Below are 17,641 nucleotides of genomic sequence, written 5' to 3'. Positions count from 1 at the left end.
GGGCCAATATTTCACAATTTGCAATATTAACACTATTGTCAGTTGAAGCATAATGTTATATTTAGTTTCCTTTTTCACTCGAAGTACAAAGACTTCCTTATATCGTAAAGAAGGTTCACTTGAGTGAATTTTAATGTATACTAAGCAGCAAAATCACTTTGAACGAGACATTCGCCCCCTTGGTACATTAACACACAACTGGACATTTACATCTGAACCCTACGATAACGAAAGGTAAGTTCTATTCTAACAGTGTCCTACAATTATGTAATTTATGTTTTTGTATAAAACTGATAAAATCGTATGAACAAAGAAACGTAAATGCCTTTTATTAATCACAAAAAACATCATAATTTCAACTCTAATGATGCTTATAAAATATAAATGTTTTCTATAAGCCTATATAAGGTGAATCAGTCGTCAATGTCTATGGGATGACTATCTCGCAATCCTCTGCATGTTTTTCAGTTTAGATGTGAAATTACCAGCAACAAATTGAATCTCGCTTTTTTTAAGATTGTTCATGACTAAAGTCAGTTTCGTTTACCGGCGGTTCTATTAACCAAGCTTATAATATGTTTCCTGCTTAGATATACCCTTGACTGGTCTTAATTGAAGCTCTCAACTAATTTCACTACACAAAAAAACTACGCAAACTATTGCGTTAAATGCCAAGTATATAATTGCATGCAACAGACGTTCTTCTTGAATAGAGAAGGCAAAACTCTTTGTAAACACTATTTCGAACTTCAACTCGATATCTATAACTCAGCTATACCAAACGTCAGGAAGTCCTTAATGCATCATAAAATACTTAAACCACAAAGATTTAATAATTTGCGGTTGGCAATATATACCAAAAAATATTTGTGTACAATACATAATTTTCATTGATGATAACGTCACAAATGCTTTTTGGGTTTAAAGCCTCGTTAATTAGACGCGTGTCCATTGACTCGCGTTTCATATAAGCGAGGCTTCCAGCCGATATGATTTACTAATCGAATGAGTATATTGTGATCAATGTTTTTCACATGCTAATACGAATACTAATATCATTATCAATACACTGTTGCTTTTCAAGCTGTGTTTTTTTCAAAACCACGAGCACACACGCTGGTGTGAACTGATCATGACAGACCAGATCCCCAGGGTGTGCGATGAATACAATCAAGTCACAACTATCGTTAAATTGACGACACTTTTATAGTGCATTGAAAAGTAAATTCTAGATAATCTAAGAAATTAGAAGCTGATTTTAATTCTTATCACTATAGAAATCTAGTTAAATAGTATCCAGAAAGCTGCATTTTGATTGGCTGTGGTAATCCCAGCAAGTAGCAAAAAATTGTCTTATTCCTCGCAATTTTTAACGAGTTTTGCACGCTAATAGTTGATGCCTGTATGAAAGGGATCAATCTACTGATGTTGAAAATACACGTTTACGTTCAAAGTTTTAAAATTATCATTTTTCTATTAAGATTATATCTTTGCGAGTATATACTACCTAGAATACCCTTTGCTTATAAAACACCCTTTTTAAGTAATAAAGTTTATCACAAACCAAGAAGAAACAAAATGCCATAAAAATGGATGCCGAATTAATTGTAAACTAGCTAAGTCGATTTTCAGCAGTTCTTGAATTGAAAAGAGCCTCCTGCGGCTGATGTCACGAGTTTATCGAATATTATACCCTTATTTAACAGGAAAGGATCATTAATCGCACTCTACATCTATGGATAGCAAGAAATATCCCATCTTTTATAAAAGTATGGACGACCCTGACGACATCCAGAAAATTGAACATACCAGGCGAGTACGCAGTACAGTTACGGCAAGAGTTATATCAAGACCAGTCCCAAGTACATCATCCGCAAGTAAAACCCGGGAAGTCCTGGGCACTTCTACTCGGCAGCCAAGAACACGATATATTGGTGGAGTTGACAGTCGCCGCGCACAAAGTTCATCACCAGTCCCAAGAGATATGCACACGGCAATGGATGACAAACCATCAGCAGTTGACGAGAACCAGCCTCCATATCACAGTGACCTCAAACGAGCTCAAAGTGAAGGCGATCTGCTGAACGGAGATCCTAAACTGGCCAAGTTGCAGAAAGTTCGAAGCTTGTCGTCTTTGGAAAGACGTGTGCGGTTTAAATCAACGAACAGCGAAGGTTATGGCGTACCAGATGACGAACAAGAGGATAGAAAAAGACGATCCAGATCTTACGATGAATTAAGTTGGAAGAAACCCAACATTGAGGTGAAAAGGAAAGTTCAACTTTTACCGCAGAAAGAACCACGATCAAGGTTGGTTTAAAATGAAATAATTATAACATGAATCCCGTTGTTCACAAATTATGGTCAGTGGTGACTCACTACACGCGCAAACTTGGAGTAAAATTTGAATATGAAAGCCACGTCCGCTCTCATTGAAATTATTGTGAGCTAAACGAATATTTATCTTTCAGAAGCGCGGACTCTGGTCCTCGAAAGGGGATACTGAAGATGAAAAGGATCACGGAAACCAGCAGAATCAGAATCTCTGGAACAGCACCTGTAAGTGATTTGATTGATGAAGGCATAATCCCTCAAGAGAAGATCCCAACACCAGACAAACAACCTACAACACGCACCACACAGGACGATGAGATGGACTGGACACCATATCTAACAAAATCCTCCACAAGCACTGACAGCACCACTTTACCTGAAAAACCCAAAGAGCAAGTGTTTAAACCCCCAACACGTTATCGTGTGCAACAGGATATGGAATTGGAACCTGAGGTCAAACCCAAAAGTATGATCTTCACAAGAAAATGGAAATCTGAACCGTCTTTAGTGACCGAGAAGCCACAAAGGCGTTCAGCATCAGCTGATCGTCTTTCCTCCAAGAAAGAAACAAAGTTGTCTGAAGTTAAAATTGATCTGATAAAGCCCATCGACCTCAAACCACTGAAACCTGCATACTCATTTGGTGATCTACCCTCTCAAACAACTGTTCGTACTGAGACAAAGTTTCATATGAAGCCACAACGTTGGAAGAGCAACCCAGAACTGGCAACACGAGAGAAGCTCGACGAAATACAAAGAAAACCCACACGTGAATTTGAAACAAAAATTGTGCGCGCTCTGCCCGTACATTTGCACCCACTTCACCAACCAAAGCCAGCGAAAGAAACCACGACGGTTAAAACCACCGAAGTTAAAGATGTTTCCATGCAATTTACAAGCTCCCGCGACACAAAAAGCGAAGGAACTCAAGTACGTCTAGATCCTTCCCCACCGCTGACTGTTTCTACTGAACAAGCTTATAAGAGTACACAGACCGTTGACCAACCTCCGCAGCCCATCGTTGTTCAGTATCAAAAAACTGAAGTGCAAGAAAAGAAGCCGAAGGTAAAACCACTTGAAGTAAAAGATATCAGATCATATGACACATCAGAGTACGACATGACGAGGGAGACGAAAGATTTGGCTAAGAAACAGGCATCCGACAAAATTGTCGTAGAGTACGTCAAAGAACCCCGAAAGCCAAAAGTGGAGGAAAGGATGGAAACTAAAATTTATGAAGACCACACAACTCAGGTACGATTCAGGAAAGAACTTGATGAAAGTGAGAAATCGAAGCAAACCATCCATGTTGGTCGTATTGATGACATCGAAATGGACTCCTTAACATCAGAGGTAGGCTACTGATAATCCACTCTCACTAGAAGCTTATAATTCATTAAATAAATTTTGAAAAGAAAAAATATAAAAGCATTTCTTAGTGGAATACTACCATAGAATACTACAGAGGATCCTTAACGGCTAAATTAAAAGAGTCTGGCTTTCGAGGTAGCGGCTAAATCAGTGTAAACTGTCCCATTTTTTAAAAAATTAGGAAGATTATCCCGAGACACGAAGAACGGTGAAGAAGTTAAAAACAACCCATGTTGACTACAGACGATCTGATAAACCAGAAGAGATCAAACCAGGCATACGAGAAGAACCAAAAGAACAACCTGTGCAAGTTACCTACCGTGGAGATGATCTAACATACGGAAGAATAGAGACGACCAGGAAGCTTCCTTCTACCTACAAATCAGAGCAACCAATGGCAGCTGAGCGCATTACTGTTGAAGAAATCACATTTCCAAGAAGAGCCACTAAAGAATCAGAAGAAAAGGAACGCCAGGTAAGATATTTTATGCCTAAACACCCTTAGTCCGAGAAGAGTCTCAAAATATGACTATAATTTATCGGGAGCTAAAATGTCGAAAGATCTTAATGACAGATGAATTTGTCAAATGATTTCAAGACGTGAAAAAGTTCTTTATTTACAGTAGCATATAATATCCAAAATCTTGAAAGGAAAAACTAACACCAAAGTGTAGGATCAACTCTGTATATTCGTTTTTTCCCAGCGTCAACAAGGGCTTAAACGGAAGAAGGACACAATTGAGGTGAAATATGAAAGACCAACCAAGCATGTGACAAAAGTACAAAGGCAAACAACTGAAAAGGCAGATATTGGAAAATTTGTCATAGACGAAACGGTAAAAACACAGAAAGGAGTGAAACGTGAACCACATGTAGGACGCATTGAAGACATAGATGTGGAGGAATTACCGAAAAAAAGCAGAGGTTATCCATTACAACAGCACATTGGTAGTTTACTTGTGACGAGTCCTCCCATTGAACCTAAACGAGAAGAACCGCTGAGAGAAGTTGTCAAAAAGAAAAAACCTGAAGTCCCGACGACAAAACAAGAAGTGGTCGCGACCAGACACGAAGTGATTCCACGAGAATATGTGAAAGAGGAAGTGATCAAAGTGCGTCGAAGTGATCTCGCCTCTATAGACACAAGAAAGGGCGTGGCACAGCAAATCGACAGCGTTGATGGCAGCCAGCAGGTATGTGATAAAACGATAACCTTTTTTATCTTTTTATATTCTGTTTTGATAATTCTGTTGCCACAATGTTACTTTCAGGACGAAGAAAGGACTAAAACCAGAGAAACAACGAGACGTGATATGAAAGAAACTTCAAAACATCAAGTGGAAAAAGCAACGACAAATCTTGGCACATGGCGAACAGAAGAGTTCGAGTTGGCTCCCGAAGAATCAAAAAAATTGGATGAAAGAGTGACAAAATATAAAGAAGGATTGGAAAGATCTCGCAAGGTATAGTAGAAGGTTACGTACGCTTTTAACTAGGTAGTTTCTGGTTGTATTTTATAGATATCAGGTAAGTAGAAAATTTTGTGCTACAACGAGTGATAAAAGTAGAGTATCACATTTAATATTATATAAAAATGAAAATGAACTTGAAATGTTGGAATCAGATCATCTCAATCGCTATTACATAGCGGGTTCTCTAATTCTCTTCTCTATAAATCTATCGTTTTGTAATAAATTCGACACAAGCTTTCCAATGAAATATGGATCTTCAGGGGGGTTTCATGCATCATACTCAGGTTTACTGTACGTGTAACGGAAATATTGACATTTCTCATTGCACGTGGCGTAAGTACGGACAGTCCGTGCCCTTTCTTCAGGTAAATTCAGGTAAATCCAGGTAAATTCAGGTAAAAACGATTGAGTGTCTATTGGCGCTGTCATGATTACAGGTAATATTGATATGAATAAAGGGAATTGAAGGGTGTGATCACAGTTTACATGTTGATTTAAAATTAAAGCTTTATTCAACGATTTTGCCTGAGGATAACTTTTTTAATTCCAAAAAAGAACACAATCTAGTGGAAAAAAAGTTGAATCACATGCCTAATTTATGCTTGGGCATTGTTATTGCACATCTTGTGCACCAAAGAACAGCGCATTAATAACTGAAGATACTACTTTGCTAGCGCGAAGCTAAAGAAGACGCAATCATAGTCTGTAATGCTGATGTGATCCAAAGCGAGAAAACGTTTATGGAATCAAAAAACACGAAAGAAATGGCTGCAGAGTTTACACATGGAAGAAATGGAAAAATGGTAATGGTATGATCAATTGGTACAATATATTATACAATGTAGACTAAATGCTTAGGTTCGAAACCAAACGATAACATTCACCGCAATCAATGAATGATTTGTTACCACAAGTGCAGGATGAGAATTGAAATGATATACAACTACAAGCCATGTATTCGATTTCAAAACCGAAATTGTTTCCCGTGAATTCCTGTCTTTTACCCATGAGCAAAACACACTTATCGCTGAGGAGAAATTTATTATGCTAATGGCAATCCTTTCATTTTTTTTATGCGACCAAATATTAAACATCCATCTGTTTCATTGCACTGCTCGGCTGGTACCATGCGTACCGATATTTCAGGATTTGCATTCAAAATATACCGTGTTTGGAACGTAATAATTTAGTTTATTGCACGTAATGCGTGTAATAAACCACACACTTACCCACGCACTCACTTCTTTATTCCCAGAAAGAGCAAAATCCTCACAATATTATGATTAAGGGTGACCAGGGCGCCCCTGTGACTGTTAAGGTCAACAGAGACTCGTTTCATGAACAAGAAAAGACAAAAAATGCGAGAAAAATTGAAATTGATCGTATAATAATCGAGGAAGGCCTGGAAAAACAAGAACCACCACAGACTAAAATACATCAAACAGAAAACGACGAATCAACAACAATGAATGGAATTGTGAGAGCTGGTACGAATGAAAGTACATTAAAAGTAGGAAAACTTGACGTTACGAAGATAGAACAAAGGGGCGAAGAACGTCAAATCATGGATAAAGAAAGTAGAATATATCCTAAGAAGAAGGTAAAAATATTGTAATTTTTCATCCTCGCGCAACCAAAGGGGGGGGATTTCAAAGGAGATATATTGTCAGGTAACAGCTGTATAAAAAAGCAGTTAAATTTAACCAACCACAATCAGAGATTTTGGAGTAACTATGAAACGTGTAGTTGATTAACCAGAGTATAGTTTTCGCCGGAATATAAGAATGCATATCTCCTTTGACCACTCCATTGTTTTAGTTTCCAACTAGTAGGAAAGAAACGAAATCGCTTTAAATGATAAAGTACTGCTGTCACTGAGCAATGACATGCTTGCCAACCGTTTGTGACTTGATCGTACAATATTTGTATTCAAGGACGGGACTGGGAGAAATAGTACATCAGAAGAATTAGAATGGATCAACAACCTGATCTCAAAGTACACGGATTTTGAAAAAGATTGCCAGGAAATGAACCAAAACAATAAAGAAGGCAAAAAGTCAAAAATACAACGTGTAGACGAGAAAAAATATCCAAATAAATCAGCAACGACCATCCCAAGTAACGACAGAGGGAGAACAAGTGCGAAAGAAAGAACATTGAAAGTTGGAAAACTTGACGTGACGAAGATTGAACAAAGGAACAAACAACCCCAGACAATGGGAAAAGAAAACAGAAGTATGCACAATACGAAAAAGGTAAAGTGCATTAACTTTCTTCCGGGTTTTTGCACGAGCCTGGTTACGGAATAGAATAACTACATCACAGCCCATTTATCTCCTTTGGGGTGACCAGGTGAGATAAGACATATGGGGATGTCTCGATTATAAACTTAAGCTATTGAAATTGTATTTTAGACAGCAGTGGATAGTACGTCAGATGATTTTGAACGGATTGGTTACGCTGGCTCTAAATGCATCGGCGGTGTAAAACTTCATCCACAAAAGAACCAAGGTCTCAACAACATCACGACTGTTGATCAACCAAATACTTCTCAGAATATTATGAACAAAAGATACACAATACGGGAGACGAAAATGAGCAAAATTCGACGAGAAGTTGACATATCGCCAATAACCTACCGATTGCACAGGAATGAAAGAGAAAGTGTGAAAGGAAATGCATTGAAAGTGGGCAAGTTTGATGTGACAAAGATTAATCAAAGGAGTAGAGAACTTCAAACACCCAAGGATAATAAAAGCGTACATAAGATAAAAAAGGTAAATTGGCGAATATCGAATTCATTGTGTGTCTTCAATTGAAGCTAATTTATCGTTTGGCAATGCTCTTTGTTTCAAAGAGAATAATATTTTCAAAATAATACGTGAATCGCTTTTAAATCCATTAATAAACTAAACAATCATGATTTATATAGAAGACAGTGAAACCCGATGATTATTTTGACGATCTAAACATCGAGGAGATGTTAAAGAAACTAGATACAAACAATAAAGATAAAACCAGATACGATCAGAGAAAGATCTTTGAAAGAGACCATTCGAAAGTAGCCTTCAGGCCGAGCGCGGGAGACGTAGAAATCAAGGTCAAGATCATGAATAATGACTTGACTGATGCTGAATCGAAAACACTGGAAGAGAGATATTTTATTCCAATTGAACCTGCAGAAAGTTCTATGATGGCAAGTAAACTAAATTGATTTACTTAAATTCATCACGAGTCCATCTCAGACCATCTGCACAAAATTTAAGCTACTGCGTGACGTCTTCCTGAGCTAAGATACTGCGCGACTGTTCAAGTTTTTTTAGCTGCATGCAGCGTCCTCCAGTCTCCTGTTGAACCGTGAGCATTGCAGATAAAATAGATATTGGATATATCGAGAAGAAAAATTCACTTACCCCAAATTTAACCATTTTAGGATTTCCGCGTTTCGTGTAAGTTCTTGCTTAAATTAGCCACGTTCTGACAGTAAACCATAATAATATCTTCTTTCATTTGTAGAGAAGAAAATTTGTTATCTCGCCTGATGATTTCAACCCAAACCATCACAGGAACCTCAGGTAGACGGAAACACCACCCTTCTGCAAAGAAAACAAAACTTTAACAAACGATTACTTCCGAAGAAAGGTAAAATTCCTTATTGCTACTTAAGCACTAAGAACTTTTATGAAAAGTTTCACAGACAGATTTGGACACCTGTCAACGCTGCAACAATTCAGAGTGTATACGAGTAAAATAGAGGTGTTGAAAACGGTTAACTCGAAAGCTTAAAAAAATAAGGTATACTTTTATCTGTATTTTAGTACATTTAATATAAAGGGATATTGTAATCCCTCTAAACATTCTTATCGTTATAGAGCTATTGGATTAGGCGCAATTAAAAGACCTTTCTCATAATGACTCTCAAACACTCGCCATTTTTATGGTACTTGTGGTACTCAATTTTCTTAAACAGGTTTAAAAATGAAAACAACGTGAAAAGCAATAAAAATAGTAAATTTAGCCTATAAATTGAAAACAGTGAGCGTTATGAGATCTTGCGTCAATTCGTCATCGTGAGATGCGTTAATTGGTCGCCCTCCCCTGTCGAACGTTCCTGCTCTTTTCAATACATGCATACCAATGCAGCCCAACGTATAATCATTACAATAGCATTGTGCATACAATTACAATAGCATTAGAAATGTTACCCTCCAATAAGGCGATGTGCTCGTTTTAAAGTTTTTGAGGAAATCTCCACATTTATACAATTCTTCCTACGTGGCAGTCGTTCTACGTTAGCAGGTTTCGATGTTGGCAGAACTACTCTAAACCTTTCATTCACGCAAATAGCTCACCGGATGTCATATATTGTAAGCATCTTGGCCGTTCAAATGCTCACGTAAACAAAAGGAATCGTCGGGAATATAAGAAAGGAATATAGGGCATTTGAACACTACTAACTTTTGCGGCGATTACCGTCTTTTTTATAGATCCAAACGAGCGAATGGTTTTAAATTATCAGGGGCTTGTTGTTAAATCGTAGTTTAATCGTAGTACTCCAAAATACATCATTCTGATAACCTAATTCTGCAATTTTGCATTTTAATGAAGATAGTTTTCAGTATATTTCAGAATGATGGTGTCGTTATTCAACTGATGTCACACTACTGCTAACTGATGTATAACGGGTAGTTAATAAACTAATAACATTGGCATAATTGGCAATGTTCAGCATTTCAAGTTCATATTTCATGGCAAAGTTCATATTATTAAAAAATATTTTAGATAATTTTCAGTATTATTTCAATTTAAGTATTTTTTCCTTTTAGATAAAAAGGATTGAAGCACCAAGACCACAAAATATTGATCGCATCGAGTTTAAGGGGTTTGGCCAAGACGAGGCAGAAGAGCCAAGGTACACGAAGGATTTAAAAATTGGAAGTATTCTAATTGAAGAATATCCTGAAGAAAGCCGAGATACTTCCAAATCTGAAGTACTCGGAATAAAACACGTCGCACAGTATCCAAAAGACTTCGATGTTGGCCGCCTTATGATTGAAGAATTCTCAGAGGAAAAGAAAGAAATACGTGACGTTAACAAAATTGAAAAGGTACAAAAGAGTGTCGAAGTCTCACTAACCAGACATGAAGAAGAAGAAGATCTCTCTGGTGATTTTATCAAACATGAAGTCATAAAAATCGGAAAACTTGACGTAACTTGTCAGGAAAAGCGCTTCTCGCAGCTCAAATATGAAGAGGAAAGAGCCAAGACATACGCAGATGATGCGCGAAAGGTAAACTAATATTTAGAGCACTTCTTTATAAATTTCAGTCAATGGTGACCTCACGAACGTCTTCGTAACAGTAGTATGAATATAAAATATCATATTTTTACACTGGGTACAAAGGATAAGTAAGACCTTTCTCAAAATTACCACAAGCTTTTAAATCGACTTTATGTTCCAAAAAGTCAACTTTTAACTTTATTTCTTTCTCTAACACTATAACACAGCCCGACGGAAAGGCGATTGATGAATACGTCATTCAAGAAAAAGCACCTGTCGAAAGAAAACGAATAAACCGCAAACACCATTTAAAAAAACAGAGAGAAGAGAAGCATGAATATGTTGATAAACTGGATGTTGGACGTATTATGATTGAAGAAACTCTTGAAAAAACGGAGGAGAGGTCAACAGATTTGGAGAAAGAAAAAGCGAGACCGAAAACTATTGATGCGACTTTGACAGGCCAGGAGTTTGAGAAGACTCCGAGAGAACCGATCAAGGAAGGCATCAAAGTTGGTAAACTTGATGTAACTGATTTTGAAAAACACTCTTTGGTACCAATCACTCCAAAAGAACGAATTATGAGTTATGATGACAAAATACAGACGGTAGACACCGTTGAGAGAGTAGCTATCCATAGTGATAATATGACAGAAAGAGAACAAGAAAAACCAAGATACTCTAGAGATCTTGACATCGGTCGTATTGTAATTGACGAAACTAGTGGACAAAAAGAAGAAATTCCAAAGCGTGAAGTAATTCAATCAAAGAGCACGGAAGTAAAATTCACACAACGCGAAGTTGAAACCCAAAAAAAGGAGAAGCATAAATATGTCAATAAACTGGATGTTGGACGTATTGTGATTGAAGAAACACTTGAAAAAACGGAGGAGAGGCCAACAGATTCAAAGAAAGAAAAAGTGAGACCAAAAAGTATTGAGGTGACTTTGACAGGCCAGGAGTTTGAGAAGACTCCGAAAGAACCGATCAAGGAAAGCATTAAAGTTGGTAAACTTGATGTAACTGATTTTGAAAAACAGTCTTTGGCACCAATCACTCCAAGAGAACGAATTATGAGTTATGATAACAAAATAAAGACCGTAGATACCATTGAGAGAGTAGCTATCCATAGTGATGATATGACAGAAAGAGAACAAGAAAAACCAAAATACTCTAGAGATCTTGACATCGGTCGTATTGTAATCGAAGAAACTTGTGGACCGAAAGAAGAAATTCCAAAGCGTGAAATGATTCAACAAAAGAGCACGGAAGTAAAATTCACACAACTTGAGGTCGAGAAACAAAGAGTAGAGGAGCATAAATATGTTAATAAACTGGATGTTGGACGTATTGTGATTGAAGAAACTTTTGAAAAAACGGAAGAGAGTCCAACAGATTCAAAGAAAGAAAAAGTCAGACCGAAAAGTATTGAGGTGACTTTGACAGGCCAGGAGTTTGAGAATATTCCGAGAAAACCGATCAAGGAAGGCATCAAAGTTGGTAAACTTGATGTAACTGATTTTGAAGAACAGTCTTTGGTACCAATCACTCCAAGAGAACGAATTATGAGTTATGATGACAAAATAAAGACCGTAGATACCGTTGAGAGAGTAGCTATCAATAGTGATGATATGACAGAAAGAATAGAACAAGAAAAACCAAGATACTCTAAAGATCTTGACATCGGTCGTATTGTAATTGACGAAACTTGTGGACAGAAAGAAGAAATTCCAAAGCGTGAAGTAATTCAACCAAAGAGCACGGAAGTAAAATTCACACAACTTGAGGTTGAAACCAAAAAAGAAGAGGAGCATAAATATGTTGATAAACTGGATGTTGGACGTATTATGATTGAAGAAACTCTTGAAAAAACGGAGGAGAGGCCAACAGATTTGAAGAAAGAAAAAGTGAGACCGAAAAGTATTGAGGTGACTTTGACAAGCCAGGAGTTTGAGAAGATTCCGAGAGAACCGATCAAACAAGGCATCAAAGTTGGTAAACTTGATGTAATTGATTTTGAAAAACAGTCTTTGGCACCAATCACTCCAAGGGAACAAATTATGAGTTATGATAACAAAATACAGACGGTAGATACCGTTGAGAGAGTAGCTATCCATAGTGATGATATGACAGAAAGAAGAGAACAAGAAAAACCAAGATACTCTAGAGATCTTGACATCGGTCGTATTGTAATTGACGAAACTTGTGGACCGAAAGAAGAAATTCCAAAGCGTGAAGTAATTCAACCAAAGAGCACGGAAGTAAAATTCACACGCGAGATTGAAACCCAAAAAAAGGAGAAGCATAAATATGTCAATAAACTGGATGTTGGACGTATTGTGATTGAAGAGACTTTTGAAAAAACGGAAGAGAGGCCAACAGATTCAAAGAAAGAAAAAGTCAGACCGAAAAGTATTGAAGTGACTTTGACAAGCCAGGAGTTTGAGAAGATTCCGAGAAAACCGATCAAGGAAAGCATCAAAGTTGGTAAACTTGATGTAATTGATTTTGAAAAACAGTCTTTGGCACCAATCACTCCAAGGAAACAAATTATGAGTTATGATAACAAAATACAGACGGTAGACACCGTTGAGAGAGTAGCTATCCATAGTGATGATATGACAGAAAGAAGACAAGATAAACCAAGATACTCTAGAGATCTTGACATCGGTCGTATTGTAATCGACGAAACTTGTGGACAGAAAGAAATTCCAAAGCGTGAAGTGATTCAACCAAAGAGCACGGAATTAAGATTCACACAACTTGAGGTTGAAAAACAAAGGGAAGACAAGCATAAATATGTCAATAAACTGGATGTTGGACGTATTGTGATTGAAGAAACACTTGAAAAAAGGGAGGAGACACCAACAGATGCAAAGAAAGAAAACGTGAGACCGAAAAGTATTGTGGTGACTTTGACAGGCCAGGAGTTTGAGAAGGTTCCGAGAGAACCGATCAAGGAAAGCATCAAAGTTGGTAAACTTGATGTAACTGATTTTGAAAAACGGTCTTTGGTACCAATCACTCCAAGGGAACGAATTATGAGTTATGATAACAAAATACAGACGGTAGACACTGTTGAGAAAGTAGCTATCCATAGTGATGATATGACAGAAAGAAGAGAACAAGAAAAACCAAGATACTCTAGAGATCTTGACATCGGTCGTATTGTAATTGACGAAACTAGTGGACCGAAAGAAGAAATTCCAAAGCGTGAAGTAATTCAACCAAAGAGCACGGAAGCAAGATTCACACAACTTGATGTTGAAAAACAAAGGGAAGAGAAGCATAAATATGTGAATAAACTGGATGTTGGACGTATTGTGATTGAAGAAACGGAGACCTGGACGGATTTAAAGAAAGAAAAAGTGAGACCGAAAAGTATTGAGGTGACTTTGACAGACACAAAGTCTGAAGATGTTTGCAAGGGTGGAACGAAGGAAGACGTGCTCCAAATTGCTAAATTTGATCTGGAAAAGAAATTTTTTGATGCAAAAGCTGTTAAGGAAAGAATAAAAAGTTACGTTGACGAGCAACCCGTGCATGCAACTATAGAGAAAGTAATGGTAATGCCAAAATATCTCAACGATCGTATTGTAGTTGAAGAGGTTCCCGAAAAGAAAAAAGAAATGGACAGATCCCCTATGCAAGAGATTTCTAAAGTAGGATCTAAACGTAATGTCCCTAAAGTAGAAAAAATAAACGTTACTGAAATCGAAGAAAAAGCCATGGAATCTGAAACTGTTGACAAAATAGTATGTGATCGAATTGATGTAATTCAAAAGGTATTCATCATGTTATTAACTTGCATAAATTTGGGTAATACATTAATAAGGAAACGTTCATGTGCATGATACAAACAAAGAAGGAAGCTACAAAAAGGTATAGCTAGATTATGAATTACATCTTTTGTTTTACAGCCTAGTTACAACCAGCAAGAGAAAATTGTCACCAGTCAACGAGTGACTGATACTAGACTACAAGAGAACATTACAAACGTTGGAAGACTTGATCTTCACGGCCTCGGGGCGAGACAGGTGGAACCAGGACAGAAACCAAAAAAAAGTTTTAAAGAGATTGAAAGTGTTAAATGGTCACGAAAGGCATGTTAAAAAAATTCAGAGGATCTAAAACAATGAACACAATATTTTATTACACCTAAACAACACCGCAGTTCATTATCATTATCTATTTCACAGACATTCGTCCACCATATTGCGATGCTTAATCCAACATTTCAAGTTTGCCCCTAGATATAGATAGATAAAGTAAACATTTATTTCTAGAATGATAAATAATGTTAAAAAATCTCCTTTCCAGGTGACAAGGGACTTCAAGCACGAGAAAAGAGCGCCGGAGGAACCGCGGATTGGACGTATTGTGATTGAAGAAGCTCCAGAGGAAAAAGAAGAAATATTGAAACGTGACGTTGTTAGGAGAGATGAGGTGAAGCCAAGACGTGAGGATATGAAAACTCCGTATGAAGCTGAAAAAGTTCCTGGAGTGCAAATGAGAGAAGAAATTATCAAAGTTGGAAAGCTTGATGTTACTGACTACGAGAAAACACAAAAGGATTCAGAAAGAACTTACGTTGAGCGGTTGAGAAAAGACCAGAAGGTAAGTTGATGGAAAAACCAGAATTGTTAAAAACTCTATCATAGAGTCGTTCTTGATCTTGAAAACATATTGTATCTTACAGCCCAGATATGATAAGAAAAAGGAAGAAAGAATTGATCATTATCGTCCGCAAGGCGAAGAATTTGACAAAGCCTATACCTACGACTACAAATCTCGAACAGATGAAACTGAAATCACTCAGCAACGCGTAACTGCTGAGAAGATTACTGTCAGCAGAGAAGATAGAACTCAAATAGAGGAAACAGAAAAACCACGATATCCCAAAGATCTTGATATTGGACGTATTGTGATTGAAGAAGCTCCAGAGAAAAAAGAAGAAATATTGAAACGTGACGTTGTTAGGAGAGATGAGGTGAAGCCAAGACGTGAGGATATGAAAACTCCGTATGAAGCTGACAAAGTTCCTGGAGTGCAAATGAGAGAAGAAATTATCAAAGTTGGCAAGCTTGATGTTACTGACTACGAGAAAACCCAAAGGATTCAGAAAGAACTTACGTTGAGCGGTTGAGAAAAGACCAGAAGGTAAGTTGATGGAGAAACCAGAATTGTTAAAAACTCTATCATAGGTAGTTCTTGACCTTGAGAACATATTGTATCTTACAGCCCAGATATGATAAGAAAAAGGAAAAAAGAATTGATCATTATCGTCCGCAAGGCGAAGAATTTGACAAAGCCTATACCTACGACTATAAATCTCGAACAGATGACACTGAAATCACTCAGCAACGCGTAACTGCTGAGAAGATTACTGTCAGCAGAGAATGATAACTCAAATAGAGGAAACAGAAAAACCACGATATCCCAAAGATCTTGATATTGGACGTATTGTGATTGAAGAAGCTCCAGAGGAAAAAGAAGAAATATTGAAACGTGACGTTGTTAGGAGAGATGAGGTGAAGCCAAGACGTGAGGATATGAAACTCCGTATGAAGCTGAAAAAGTTCCTGGAGTGCAAATGAGAGAAGAAATTATCAAAGTTGGAAAGCTTGATGTTACTGACTACGAGAAAACCCAAAAGGATTCAGAAAGAACTTACGTTGAGCGGTTGAGAAAAGATCAGAAGGTAAGTTGATGGAAAAACCAGAATTGTTAAAAACTCCATCATAGGCCGTTCTTGATCTTGAAAACATATTGTATCTTACAGCCCAGATATGATAAGAAAAAGGAAGAAAGAATTGATCATTATCGTCCGCAAGGCGAAGAATTTGACAAAGCCTATACCTACGACTATAAATCTCGAACAGATGATACTGAAATCACTCAGCAACGCGTAACTGCTGAGAAGATTACTGTCAGCAGAGAAGATATAGCTCAAATAGAGGAAACAGAAAAACCACGATATCCCAAAGATCTTGATATTGGACGTATTGTGATTGAAGAAGCTCCAGAGGAAAAAGAAGAAATATTGAAACGTGACGTTGTTAAGAAAGATGAGGTGAAGCCAAGGCGTGAGGATATGAAAACTCCGTATAAAGCTGAAAAAGTTCCTGGAGTGCAAATGAGAGAAGAAATTATCAAAGTTGGAAAGCTTGATGTTACTGACTACGAGAAAACCCAAAAGGATTCAGAAAGAACTTACGTTGAGCGGTTGAGAAAAGACCAGAAGGTAAGTTGATGGAAAAACCAGAATTGTTAAAAACTCCATCATAGGTAGTTCTTGACCTTGAGAACATATTGCATCTTACAGCCCAGATATGATAAGAAAAAGGAAGAAAGAATTGATCATTATCGTCCGCAAGGCGAAGAATTTGACAAAGCCTATACCTACGACTATAAATCTCGAACAGATGACACTGAAATCACTCAGCAACGCGTAACTGCTGAGAAGATTACTGTCAGCAGAGAAGATATAACTCAAATAGAGGAAACAGAAAAACCACGATATCCCAAAGATCTTGATATTGGACGTATTGTGATTGAAGAAGCTCCAGAGGAAAAAGAAGAAATATTGAAACGTGACGTTGTTAGGAGAGATGAGGTGAAGCCAAGACGTGAGGATATGAAAACTCCGTATGAAGCTGAAAAAGTTCCTGGAGTGCAAATGAGAGAAGAAATTATCAAAGTTGGAAAGCTTGATGTTACTGACTACGAGAAAACCCAAAAGGATTCAGAAAGAACTTACGTTGAGCGGTTGAGAAAAGATCAGAAGGTAAGTTGATGGAAAACCAGAATTGTTAAAAACTCCATCATAGGCCGTTCTTGATCTTGAAAACATATTGTATCTTACAGCCCAGATATGATAAGAAAAAGGAAGAAAGAATTGATCATTATCGTCCGCAAGGCGAAGAATTTGACAAAGCCTATACCTACGACTAAATCTCGAACAGATGATACTGAAATCACTCAGCAACGCGTAACTGCTGAGAAGATTACTGTCAGCAGAGAAGATATAGCTCAAATAGAGGAAACAGAAAAACCACGATATCCCAAAGATCTTGATATTGGACGTATTGTGATTGAAGAAGCTCCAGAGGAAAAAGAAGAAATATTGAAACGTGACGTTGTTAGGAAGATGAGGTGAAGCCAAGCGTGAGGATATGAAAA

At 37.4% G+C, this 17,641-nt stretch overlaps 2 protein-coding genes across 3 annotated transcripts; both read left to right on the top strand.

Annotated features, from left to right (window-relative positions):
* The first annotated feature begins 92 nt into the window (after positions 1–92).
* Positions 93–14,609, top strand: LOC114527277 (titin-like). 2 transcript variants are annotated; one of them, XM_028548934.1, is made up of 9 exons: positions 93–234; positions 1,707–2,310; positions 2,472–3,687; positions 3,887–4,180; positions 4,410–4,898; positions 4,977–5,168; positions 10,004–10,468; positions 10,687–14,244; positions 14,380–14,609. In XM_028548934.1, exons 2-9 carry the CDS (start codon positions 1,736–1,738, stop codon positions 14,569–14,571), a joined length of 6,981 nt encoding a protein of 2,326 aa, XP_028404735.1. In that variant the 5' UTR covers positions 93–234; positions 1,707–1,735; the 3' UTR covers positions 14,572–14,609. The 2 variants fall into 2 exon arrangements, with proteins under 2 accessions (XP_028404735.1, XP_028404734.1); XM_028548933.1 differs by having other exon boundaries at positions 4,971–5,168.
* Positions 14,610–16,020: 1,411 nt separating this feature from the next.
* LOC114527278 (neurofilament heavy polypeptide-like) lies at positions 16,021–17,601 on the top strand. The gene is made up of 4 exons (XM_028548935.1): positions 16,021–16,160; positions 16,242–16,703; positions 16,785–17,246; positions 17,327–17,601. The coding sequence occupies exons 1-4, from the start codon at positions 16,053–16,055 to the stop codon at positions 17,411–17,413; spliced, it is 1,119 nt and encodes a 372-aa protein (XP_028404736.1). The 5' UTR covers positions 16,021–16,052; the 3' UTR covers positions 17,414–17,601.
* The last annotated feature ends 40 nt before the right edge of the window (positions 17,602–17,641 follow it).

The sequence above is a fragment of the Dendronephthya gigantea genome, unplaced genomic scaffold (genome assembly GCF_004324835.1).
Source record: "Dendronephthya gigantea isolate DGI-Jeju-01 unplaced genomic scaffold, DenGig_1.0 000043F, whole genome shotgun sequence".
Lineage (NCBI taxonomy): Eukaryota > Metazoa > Cnidaria > Anthozoa > Malacalcyonacea > Nephtheidae > Dendronephthya > Dendronephthya gigantea.
This window is presented reverse-complemented; position numbering and strand designations above follow the sequence as displayed.

Excerpts from the sequence above, each read along its gene's own strand:
- LOC114527277 (XM_028548933.1), top strand. The coding sequence starts at position 1,736 with ATGGATAGCAAGAAATATCCCATCTTTTATAAAAGTATGGACGACCCT. Across the intron at positions 2,311-2,471 it reads CAGAAAGAACCACGATCAAG|AAGCGCGGACTCTGGTCCTC; the intron begins GTTGGTTTAAAA and ends TTTATCTTTCAG. Across the intron at positions 10,469-10,686 it reads ACGCAGATGATGCGCGAAAG|CCCGACGGAAAGGCGATTGA; the intron begins GTAAACTAATAT and ends ACTATAACACAG.
- LOC114527278 (XM_028548935.1), top strand. The coding sequence starts at position 16,053 with ATGAGAGAAGAAATTATCAAAGTTGGAAAGCTTGATGTTACTGACTAC. Across the intron at positions 16,161-16,241 it reads GGTTGAGAAAAGATCAGAAG|CCCAGATATGATAAGAAAAA; the intron begins GTAAGTTGATGG and ends TGTATCTTACAG. Across the intron at positions 17,247-17,326 it reads GGTTGAGAAAAGATCAGAAG|CCCAGATATGATAAGAAAAA; the intron begins GTAAGTTGATGG and ends TGTATCTTACAG.